This window comes from Papaver somniferum, chromosome 1 (genome assembly GCF_003573695.1).
Source record: "Papaver somniferum cultivar HN1 chromosome 1, ASM357369v1, whole genome shotgun sequence".
Classification (NCBI taxonomy): domain Eukaryota; kingdom Viridiplantae; phylum Streptophyta; class Magnoliopsida; order Ranunculales; family Papaveraceae; genus Papaver; species Papaver somniferum.
The window spans coordinates 10,462,429-10,474,983 of NC_039358.1; the positions used below are offsets into that span (position 1 = coordinate 10,462,429).

The 12,555-nt window shown below is 36.8% G+C and overlaps 1 protein-coding gene across 1 annotated transcript; it reads left to right on the plus strand.

The window, feature by feature from the left end:
* The first annotated feature begins 239 nt into the window (after positions 1–239).
* Positions 240–3,805, plus strand: LOC113347651 (glutamate receptor 2.7-like). Its single transcript, XM_026591351.1, has 6 exons — positions 240–447; positions 891–1,495; positions 1,562–2,113; positions 2,218–2,536; positions 2,651–3,057; positions 3,175–3,805. The coding sequence occupies exons 1-6, from the start codon at positions 240–242 to the stop codon at positions 3,775–3,777; spliced, it is 2,694 nt and encodes an 897-aa protein (XP_026447136.1). The 3' UTR covers positions 3,778–3,805.
* The last annotated feature ends 8,750 nt before the right edge of the window (positions 3,806–12,555 follow it).

Here is a 12,555-nt window from a genome sequence, read left to right on the forward strand (position 1 = left end):
CGCATCAATTTGACCACCAAGAAATCCCAGTACTGTATATAAGTCGTTAACCTTAACGTTAGCTTTTCTTAAAAAAAGAAAAGTTAAAGTTAGTAATACCAATATAGGGTATCATGGAAGACAGGAGGAAACTATCTCATAATTATTATCAACCAAGTCGTGCTATTCTCTTGTTGTTTGTTATCCTTTCGTTAGGAGGTCATGAACTAATGGTGTGTGGTGAGAATAACCATGAACTAATGGTAACGGGTCAGAATACAACAGGAGAAGTTGAGGAATTCAAAGTAGGAGTGGTAATTGATGCGAATACATCCGTGGCAAAGGTGTGGCTGACTTGCATTGACATGGCTCTCTCTGACATCTATGCATATCGTAAAAATTATAAGAGAAGGCTGGTTCTTCATGTTATGGATTCTAAAAGTGATGTTCTTGATGCATCATCTGCAGGTATGGTTTCCACTTCTATCTCTCCCTCTCCTTCTTATCAATAGATTCTTCTACTTCCTACATTATATAAAGCTCAATTTAACCACATTTTCAAAATATACATATATATATTTTAACAGAAGTGCATGTGAGTTGTCTACACGACCCAGACTCTTTAAACAAACTGGTGCAAAGTCATATTCAACAAAACTAGTGTATATTGAACCAAGTTTTCTTTGATTTACCTAACTTTTACTACGTGACCATGTCACATTTTTCACAATTATTTATACTCTTCTTCATCATATTAGATATATTTATAGCTTCTCACTGGTGCTTTAATTTAACAAATCCTTTCTAAATAAGCAAGCATGCCTAGCCTTTCAGATATTCTTCGTTTGAGATTGAGATATTAAATATCATGAATCTAACGATTTTTTTCTTTCGTTTGATGCAATTGACAGCCCTCAATCTAATACAGAATGTTAAAGTTCAAGCTATTATAGGACCGACAACATCAGCACAAGCCATTAACGTTGCGCATCTTGGAAAACGATATCAAGTTCCAATTATTTCATTCAGTGCAACAAGTCCTTCCATTTCCCTTGCTCAGAATCCTTACTTCATTCGTACGTCTCTAAACGAATCGTCTCAAGTAAATGCTATTGCTGCCATTGTTAAGAAATTCGGATGGAGAGAAGTTGTACCTCTTTATGAAGACACTGAATACGGGCATGGTGTCATTCCATATTTGATGGATGCTTTTCAAAATACCAACACCAGAGTTCCTTATAGGAGTGTCTTTCCTAGTGCGGCTACTGATGATCAAATTACCCAAGAGCTTAACAAATTAGACAACATGGGAACTAGGGTACACATCCTGCATATGCTTTCACCTCTAGGCTTACGTGTTTTTACGCAAGCAAAAGTGCTTGGTATGATGAACAAAGGGTACGCATGGATTATTACCTCAGGATTAGGCACTGATTTGAATTCGTTCGAGCCTTCAGATATTGATACGATGCAAGGAGTGTTAGGCATAAGGCCATATATCTCACAACACAAAGAGGTTGCTGCATTTTAAGGTAGATGGAAAATCAAGTTTCGAAAAGAATACCCAGATATTGAAAGGAAGTTGGATATATTTGGTATATGGTCATATGATACAATTCGGGCATTAGCTAGCGTAGTCGAGAATTTTCAAACAGGTCCTGAACTCTTGCAAGAATTATCAAACATGAAATTTGAAGGTCTAAGCGGGGTATTCCATCTAGTCAACAGGCAATTGCAATCAGATGCCTTTCAAATACTTAATATTTGTGGAAGTGGGATTCGGGATATTGGCATTTGGAGACCTTCAGATGGTACAAATAAGCTTAATTTGAGGCCTGTCATATGGCCAGGGGATGCCACCGAGAAACCTAAAGGTTGGGAAATTCCGCTCAAGGATAGAAAGTTAAGGATTGGAGTGCCTTTAAAAAATGGTTTTAATGAATTCGTGAAGACAACGAAGAACTCTTGCAATGGTACAAGATATGATGTCGCTGGTTATTGCATTGATGTCTTTACTACTGCACTCAAGAAGTTACCATATTGTGTACCCCATGAGTTTATTCCTTATGAGAAAAACGAAAGCGGAAAAGCTGGAAGCTATTATGATGATCTTGTCCACCAGGTGCAGCTTCAGGTTTGTTCATTTTATTTTCCAAGATACTCATTTCATGTGTTTATCAATCAAGTTACCTAACATACTTGTTAATTGCTATATATGTATACCTGTCTCTTGAACAGAATTTTGACGTTGTAGTTGGGGATGTTACTATTACTGCAACGAGATCACAACAGGTAGATTTTACGTTACCGTATACAGAAGGTGGGGTATCGATGATTGTGTTAGTGAAAAAGGATTTGAGTCAGGATACCTGGATATTTCTCAAGCCATTGGAGTGGAAGCTCTGGGTAACAACTGGAGCTTTCTTTCTTTTAGTAGGTGTTGTAATTTGGATTCTTGAACACAGAGTAAACAGGGAGTTTAGAGGAGGGCCTCATTCTATGTATCAGTGGGGCACACTGCTTTCGTTCTCCTTCTCAATGCTTGTTTTTGCACACAGTAATTCCCTGTCAACTTATATTCTCGTCTGCATGCAGTTTATATAGAACTTCCTTTTATGTTTTCAGTCCCAGAGAACAACTTTATTCTTATGTGGTATGTAATTGCCTGCAGAGGAGAGGGTGTTAAGCAATTTGGGTAGATTCGTGATGGGCATCTGGCTTTTTGTTGTGTTAATTCTCACGCAGAGTTACACAGCAAATTTGGCATCCATGTTAACGATTCAACGATCTGATCCCACCTACAACGATGTCAACCAACTCATCCGATATGGGTACAACGTAGGTTACCAGGAGGGTACATTCGTTTTCGGAATGTTGAAACGTATGGGTTTTGATGAGTCTAATCTGAAAAGCTACAAATCCCCAGGAGAGTTTGATGAAGCTTTCTCCAAAGGGAGAAGTGAAGGTGGCATTGTTGCTGCTTTCGAGGAGCTACCTTACATTGAACTCATCCTTGCAGAATATTGCGGTAAATACATGATGGTGGGAGATATATATCCATACGATGGATTTGGTTTTGTAAGTTTTCTTGTCATTTCTTGCAACAAAATGAGCATAATATGCGGTAAAATAAAATAAAATTGAAGCATGCGGTAATTTTTTTAATTGTGCGCTCACTTGACATGTAATTTACAGGTTTTCCCAAAAGGTTCTCCCCTGTGTCCTGATATTTCAAGAACAATCTTAAGCACGAGAGAGGAAGGAAGAACAGAGCGGTTTAAAAAAGGTTGGTTCAAGAACCAAAAATCTTGTGCCGACAACAATGACCCCTATGGTTCATCAAACAGTCTTACTCTTGGTAGCTTTTGGATCCTGTTTCTAATTACAGGAATCTGTTCAGCCTTGGCAGTCATTGCATTTTTGACGATATTCTTTTACGAAAACAAACAGATTTTGAGAGACCCGAGTATTACTACTCGTAACAAAATCCTCAACTTGCTTAGAAAGTTCTGTGAACATGATGAAAATCGCTTGATCACATACTTTGAGCCTCCTGCATGCAGTGACCAAAATAAAATTGTTGACAATAGAGTTCATGCAACAGAAATCAACATAGATGCTGTAGATTCGCTTCCACGGATTCATGCATCTCCGATGGCTGGAAATGTTAGCGCACGGAGTGACAACTCTAATGCAGAAATGGGAGGCTATACAACACTTATTGCTGATCACAATATAGCTTCCGGAAATTGTATCCCAGCAGATAGCAATACAAGAACATATGTAGGAAAATTATAAAATCTAATGGCTCAAATTGCAGGTTCGAGTCAACGAGGTTTAGATTTTATTGCTATAGATATGTGTAAATTTGTTTTAGTTTTCATTTTTTCCAGAACATAAGTACATATTTTAACTAGGGCTTGCTTTTAATAGTTCAAATTACAAATTTGCCACTTATCACATGATCTGGACTCTGGAGCATACCAACCCATGCCAATTGACCAAGTGGTCAGGTCAGATTTCTTATCAAAATTGAGTCATTCTTCTAACTGGAACCAACCGAACTCCCGCTTGCTCTTTTTTTTGTAACCTCAAAGAATATTTATGGCTTTGGTTTCCAGTGATAACATTCCCGAAAATGTCTTCTGCAGAAGTATTACTGGTATGTCACAAAAAGATTTCTAAACCAAAGTCGAATGAAAAAAAATGCAGTAGCATCTCTAGTAGTTCAGCTGTGACATTCTGTTGGGGTACATATTTAAAAAACATAGTTTTGTAATAATATACCAAAGTTAGAGAGATAGTATGGTGGCATTGTTTTGAGCACCCACATTATAGGCATGGGTTCAATTCCCACCCCACACAATTTCACTAGGGTATATACTATTTATACTATATATTATATTACATTAGTCCGGGAGCGGGGCCTTGGGGGTCTTGGGAGGTCTGCTGATCCAGAAACAATTTTTTTTTGCTGTTTTTAACTTAAATTTTCAAAACGTATTAAGATAATTATATCATGATTAATTACAGTTAATGTTGAAATTTTAATACGGCCGTTTTTTTTGCTGTTACAAAGAAATTTAATTGGCATTTAATCGAAAATTAATTTTCCATTAATTCCATTGATTCTTTTTGATTATAAAAAAAAAAAACTGGTTTCTGGAAGAGAAAATATAGAACGTTATTTTTATTTCGTCAAGTTTTCTGAGCAAGTGTTGTTGAAAGAGTTATTATTGATTCGATTTCTCAGTGCAGAGAAATCGAAAGAGATAAGCTGTTTTATCCCATAGGGTTTCGACAAAAAACTGACTGCTAGCACAATCAAGAGGCAGAGTCGCGAAACACCTTAAAGATAGCGACCTCGTACGCGACTCAGCGGTTTCTTTGTGTGATTTGATTATAGTGCTTTGTTTCCAACAATTTTAAGGTTTTTCTTTTCTGCTATGGAGAATGAAAAGAAGCGCGTTGATGATACCAACAAGCCTTTCAAATTTGAAGGGTTGCATTTCAGAAGATGGAAGCTGAAGATGTTCTTTTATCTCAAACTGATGAAGCTGCATATGATTGTGTCGAGTGTTCATCCTGGAACCCTGGAACCTGCTGCTGATAAGACTGCTGCTGTTGTTGCTGCTGTTGCTGCTGGCGGTGGTGCTGCTACAGATCCACCTCCTACCGGTGGTGTTGAAGAAGTTGTTTCTCAAACTCCCGAGGAAAAACAAAAGGCCATCGACAAATGGATCGATAATGACTTTGATTGCAAAAACTACATTCTTAATGCATCATCTGACGATTTATATGAGTATTATTCAACTTTTGAAACTGCTAAAGATGTATGGGATGCATTACAGAAAAAATATGACACCGAGGAAGCGGGTTCAAAGAAATATGCTGTGAGCCGGTATGTGAGATACCAAATGGTGGATGATAGATCAGTTGTTGCACAGGCTCATGAACTTCAAAAAAATTACCACGAAATTGTGGCCGAAGGTATGAAAACTGATGAACAATTTCAAGTTTCTGTAATGATTGACAAGTTACCACCTAGCTGGAAAGATTTTCGTAATACTTTGCGTCACAAGACTAAAGAATTTTCTCTTGAAAGTTTGATTGTTAAGCTCAGGGTTGAGGAAGAAGCTCGGAAACAAGATAAGAAGGAAGAGATTCTCATTGTTTCTAACAATAAGACTCATCCGAATTTAAAACCTAAGAAAAGGGATATGAAACCTAACCCGAACCAGAAGAAAGGAGGAAGGCCTAATCAAAACAAGAACCAACACCCATCGAAAAATGGACAGAATTCCAATTCTGAATTTCTTTGTTATATCTGTAATAAACCAAACCACATGGCTAGGAATTGCAGATTTAACAAGGAAAAGAATAACGCACAAGCTAATGTTGTGGGTGACGTTAAAGGGATATGAAACCTAACCCGAACCAGAAGAATGGGAAAGCTGAAAGAAAGAATCGTACTCTTACTGAATTGACTGTTGCTTGTTTGCTTAGCTCTGGTGCTGCTTCTCATTGGTGGGGTGAATGTTTGCTGACTGTTTGCCATGTTTTGAACCGCATTCCTAATAATAAAACCATGATATCTCCTTATGAACTTTGGAGAAATAGAAAACCTAATGTCTCTTATTTTAGAGTTTGGGGTTGCTTAGCTTTTGTTAGAAAACCTGATCCTAAAAGACATAAGTTAGAAAGTAGAGCTTATGAATGTGTTTTTATTGGTTATGCTCAAAACAGTAAAGCTTATAGGTTCTTTGATATTAATAATAAGGTTATTATTGAATCTATTGATGTTGATTTCTTTGAAGAGAGATTTCCTTTTAAATCTAGAAATAGTGGGGGTTCTTTATCTAGTGTTTTACCTTGAGCTGATTCTGAACATAGATTAGAAGAACCTAGAAGTGCAGAAACTAGGATCACTGAAGTTGAACCTAGAAGAAGTAAAAGAGCTAGGACTGACACAAGAGATCCTGATTTTGAATTTTATGCCGTAGAGGAAGAACCTTCTAATTTACAAGAGGCGTTCAGTTCTGCAGAGTCTAGTTTCTGGCAAGAAGCTGTAGATAATGAATGGGATTCTCATATGTCTAATGGAACTTGGCGTATAGTAGATTTACCTCCTGGTTGTAAGCCTATAGGTTGTAAATGGGTTTTGAAAAGGAAACTAAAGCCTGATGGAACAATAGAGAAGCACAAAGCTAGACTGGTTGCTAAAGGATTTAGGCAACGAGAGAACGTAGACTTCTTTGATACTTATTCTCCTGTTACTAGATTAACATCTATACGTGTTTTGATTGCTGTTGCCGCTGCTCATAATCTTGTTATTCACCAAATGGATGTTAAAACTGCCTTTTTGAATGGTGAACTAGAAGAGGAAATTTATATGGAACAACCTGAAGGTTTTGTAATTCCTGGACAAGAACAGAAAGTATGTAAGCTAGAAAAATCCCTTTATGGTTTAAAACAAGCTCCTAAACAGTGGCATGAGAAATTTGATAATTTAATGATTTCACATAACTTCAGAATAAACGAGGGTGACAAATGCATCTATTATAAATTTGAGAATGATGTGTGTGTGATTGTTTGCTTGCATGTGGATGATTTGCTGATATTTGGTTCCAATTTATCTGTTGTCAATGAAACTAAAGGTATGCTTAGTTCGAATTTTGACATGAAAGATTTGGGTGAAGCTAGTGTAATCTTGGGAATCAAAATAACTAGAACTAGTAGTGGTATTTGTTTGGATCAATCTCACTACATTGAAAAAATTCTGAGAAAGTATGAATATTTTGATTGTAAGCCTGCTTGTACTCCGTTTGATCCTAATGTGAAATTGTTTAAGAACACTGGAGAAAGTGTTAGACAATCTGAATATGCTAGTATAATTGGAAGTCTGCGTTATGCAACTGATTGTACAAGACCAGACATTGCATATGCAGTGGGAGTTCTGTGCAGGTTTACCAGTAATCCTAGTTTGGAACACTGGGATGCTATTGAGAGGGTTATGCGGTATCTGAAAAGAACCACAAACCTAGGATTACACTATAAGAGGCATCCTGCAGTCCTTGAAGGATTTAGCGATGCTAATTGGAATACTCTTTCAGATGATTCCAAGGCCACCAGTGGATATGTTTTTACTATTGCTGGGGGCGCTGTATCTTGGAGATCAAAGAAACAGACAATTATAGCCCAATCTACGATGGAGGCTGAATTGATGGCACTAGCAGCAGCTAGTGAAGAAGCAGGATGGCTGAAGAGTCTGTTATCAGACATTCCAGTATGGGAAAAACCCAGCTAGTTTTGTAATAATATGCCAAAGTTAGAGAGATAGTATGGTGGCATTGTTTTGAGCTCCCACACTATAGGCATGGGTTCAATTCCCACCCCACACAATTTCACTAGGGTATATACTATTTATACTATATATTATATTACATTAGTCCGGGAGCGGGGCCTTGGGGGTCTTGGGAGGTCTGCTGATCCAGAAACAATTTTTTTGCTGTTTTTAACTTAAATTTTCAAAACGTATTAAGATAATTATATCATGATTAATTACAGTTAATGTTGAAATTTTAATACGGCCGTTTTTTTGCTGTTACAAAGAAATTTAATTGGCATTTAATCGAAAATTAATTTTCCATTAATTCCATTGATTCTTTTTGATTATAAAAAAAAAAAAAACTGGTTTCTGGAAAAAAAGATATAGAACGTTATTTTTATTTCGTCAAGAGGTATATCATGACGTTCATTGATGATTGTTCTAATTATACTTATGTTTATTTGTTGAGCCATAAGAACGAAGCTATTGAAAAGTTTAAGATTTTTATTGCTGAAATTGAAAATCAATTTGGTAGGAAAATTAAGAGATTTCGTAGTGATAGAGGCACTGAATATGATTCTTCTCCTTTTACTGAAATTTATCAAACTAATGGCATTATACATGAAAGAACTGCACCATATAATCCTCAAATGAATGGGAAAGCTGAAAGAAAGAATCGTACTCTTACTGAATTGACTGTTGCTTGTTTGCTTAGCTCTGGTGCTGCTTCTCATTGGTGGGGTGAATGTTTGCTGACTGTTTTCCATGTTTTGAACCGCATTCCTAATAATAAAACCATGATATCTCCTTATGAACTTTGGAGAAATAGAAAACCTAATGTCTCTTATTTTAGAGTTTGGGGTTGCTTAGCTTTTGTTAGAAAACCTGATCATAAAAGACATAAGTTAGAAAGTAGAGCTTATGAATGTGTTTTTATTGGTTATGCTCAAAACAGTAAATCTTATAGGTTCTTTGATATTAATAATAAGGTTATTATTGAATCTATTGATGTTGATTTCTTTGAAGAGAGATTTCCTTTTAAATCTAGAAATAGTGGGGGTAATAGTGGGGGTTCTTTATCTAGTGTTTTACCTAGAGCTGATTCTGAACATAGATTAGAAGAACCTAGAAGTGCAGAAACTAGGATCACTGAAGTTGAACCTAGAAGAAGTAAAAGAGCTAGGACTGACACAAGAGATCCTGATTTTGAATTTTATGCCGTAGAGGAAGAACCTTCTAATTTACAAGAGGCGTTCAGTTCTGCAGAGTCTAGTTTCTGGAAAGAAGCTGTAGATAATGAATGGGATTCTCATATGTCTAATGGAACTTGGCGTATAGTAGATTTACCTCCTGGTTGTAAGCCTATAGGTTGTAAATGGGTTTTGAAAAGGAAACTAAAGCCTGATGGAACAATAGAGAAGCACAAAGCTAGACTGGTTGCTAAAGGATTTAGGCAACGAGAGAACGTAGACTTCTTTGATACTTATTCTCCTGTTACTAGATTAACATCTATACGTGTTTTTATTGCTGTTGCCGCTGCTCATAATCTTGTTATTCACCAAATGGATGTTAAAACTGCCTTTTTGAATGGTGAACTAGAAGAGGAAATTTATATGGAACAACCTGAAGGTTTTGTAATTCCTGGACAAGAACAAAAAGTATGTAAGCTAGAAAAATCCCTTTATGGTTTAAAACAAGCTCCTAAACAGTGGCATGAGAAATTTGATAATTTAATGATTTCACATAACTTCAGAATAAACGAGGGTGACAAATGCATCTATTATAAATTTGAGAATGATGTGTGTGTGATTGTTTGCTTGTATGTGGATGATTTGATGATATTTGGTTCCAATTTATCTGTTGTCAATGAAACTAAAGGTATGCTTAGTTCGAATTTTGACATGAAAGATTTGGGTGAAGCTAGTGTAATCTTGGGAATCAAAATAACTAGAACTAGTAGTGGTATTTGTTTGGAACAATCTCACTACATTGAAAAAATTCTGAGAAAGTATGAATATTTTGATTGTAAGCCTGCTTGTACTCCGTTTGATCCTAATGTGAAATTGTTTAAGAACACTGGAGAAAGTGTTAGACAATCTGAATATGCTAGTATAATTGGAAGTCTGCGTTATGCAACTGATTGTACAAGACCAGACATTGCATATGCAGTGGGAGTTCTGTGCAGGTTTACCAGTAATCCTAGTTTGGAACACTGGGATGCTATTGAGAGGGTTATGCGGTATCTGAAAAGAACCACAAACCTAGGATTACACTATAAGAGGCATCCCGCAGTCCTTGAAGGATTTAGCGATGCTAATTGGAATACTCTTTCAGATGATTCCAAGGCCACCAGTGGATATGTTTTTACTATTGCTGGGGGCGCTGTATCTTGGAGATCAAAGAAACAGACAATTATAGCCCAATCTACGATGGAGGCTGAATTGATGGCACTAGCAGCAGCTAGTGAAGAAGCAGGATGGCTGAAGAGTCTGTTATCAGACATTCCAGTATGGGAAAAACCGATACCAGCCACTTTGATCCACAGCGATAGTACCTCGGCTATCGGAGTAGTAGAGAACTGTTATAATAACAGTAAGAATCGACAGATACGTCGAAAGCACGACACAGTTAGAGAATTTCTCACAACTGGTGTTGTTAGAGTAGATCATGTAAGGTCTGAAGGAAATATAGCTGATACTTTGACGAAAGGATTAGCAAGAGAAAAGGTATGGAATATCTCTAAAAGTATGGGACTTTTGCCCGTGAGAAGTTGAGTCATTTGTAATGGATACCCAACCTAGAAATAGGTTCAAAGGGACTAGACGAAGTTACAAATAATATGATAGAGTCATGCATTCCCATAGCATGATATCCTGAAGTGGGAAACAGGTTGAGTGTTTAAACTCTTAATGATGTCTATAGCTCTTAAGTTAAGAGTGGGATATACAGGAGTATCCTTGATAGACTCACCTATACGAATGTGAAGGTGTGGCCGCCTTCTATGAGAACTTGGGCATTTCTCTAGATCGTTCGTTAAGAAAGGGATAAGCACATGGCCCTAATGTGCAAAATTAAGAACTTTACTCTAAGATATAGTTGTGTGTGTTGTATAATCTATTATTAGTTAGAGTTCAAGACGAGAGTCACTCTAGTTACCTGATACTTAGAAAGTTCAACACTCTGTGGAGGTTCAAGTCGAAAGGCACCTTTGCTTATGCACAACTGTATAGCACTTGCTCAATGTTTTAAAATATAAGTGGGGGATTGTTGGGGTATATATTTAAAAAACATAGTTTTGTAATAATATGCCAAAGTTAGAGAGATAGTATGGTGGCATTGTTTTGAGCTCCCACACTATAGGCATGGGTTCAATTCCCACCCCACACAATTTCACTAGGGTATATACTATTTATACTATATATTATATTACATTAGTCCGGGAGCGGGGCCTTGGGGGTCTTGGGAGGTCTGCTGATTCAGAAACAATTTTTTTTTGCTGTTTTTAACTTAAATTTTCAAAACGTATTAAGATAATTATATCATGATTAATTACAGTTAATGTTGAAATTTTAATACGGCCGTTTTTTGCTGTTACAAAGAAATTTAATTGGCATTTAATCGAAAATTAATTTTCCATTAATTCCATTGATTCTTTTTGATTATAAAAAAAAAAAACTGGTTTCTGGAAGAGAAAATATAGAACGTTATTTTTATTTCGTCAAGTTTTCTGAGCAAGTGTTGTTGAAAGAGTTATTATTGATTCGATTTCTCAGTGCAGAGAAATCGAAAGAGATAAGCTGTTTTATCCCATAGGGTTTCGACAAAAAACTGACTGGTAGCACAATCAAGAGGCAGAGTCGCGAAACACCTTAAAGATAGCGACCTAGTACGCGAATCAGCGGTTTCTTTGTGTAATTTGATTACAGTGCTTTGTTTCCAACAATTTTAAGGTGTTTCTTTTCTGCTATGGAGAATGAAAAGAAGCGCGTTGATGATACCAACAAGCCTTTCAAATTTGAAGGGTTGCATTTCAGAAGATGGAAGCTGAAGATGTTCTTTTATCTCAAACTGATGAAGCTGCATATGATTGTGTCGAGTGTTCATCCTGGAACCCTGGAACCTGCTGCTGATAAGACTACTGCTGTTGCTGCTGCTGTTGCTGCTGGCGGTGGTGCTGCTACAGATCTACCTCCTACCGGTGGTGTTGAAGAAGTTGTTTCTCAAACTCCCGAGGAAAAACAAAAGGCCATCGACAAATGGATCGATAATGACTTTGATTGCAAAAACTACATTCTTAATGCATTATCTGACGATTTATATGAGTATTATTCAACTTTTTAAACTGCTAAAGATGTATGGGATGCATTACAGAAAAAATATGACACCGAGGAAGCGGGTTCAAAGAAATATGCTGTGAGCCGGTATGTGAGATGCCAAATGGTGGATGATAGATCAGTTGTTGCACAGGCTCATGAACTTCAAAAAATTTACCACGAAATTGTGGCCGAAGGTATGAAAACTGATGAACAATTTCAAGTTTCTGTAATGATTGACAAGTTACCACCTAGCTGGAAAGATTTTCGTAATACTTTGCGTCACAAGACTAAAGAATTTTCTCTTGAAAGTTTGATTGTTAAGCTCAGGGTTGAGGAAGAAGCTCGGAACAAGATAAGAAGGAAGAGATTCTCATTGTTTCTAACAATAAGACTCATCCGAATTTAAAACCTAAGAAAAGGGATATGAAACCT

Coding starts and splice junctions, on each gene's coding strand:
- LOC113347651 (XM_026591351.1), top strand. CDS start 240: ATGGTAACGGGTCAGAATACAACAGGAGAAGTTGAGGAATTCAAAGTA. Junction 448..890: donor TCTTGATGCATCATCTGCAG/GTATGGTTTCCA, acceptor TGCAATTGACAG/CCCTCAATCTAATACAGAAT. Junction 3,058..3,174: donor CATACGATGGATTTGGTTTT/GTAAGTTTTCTT, acceptor TGTAATTTACAG/GTTTTCCCAAAAGGTTCTCC.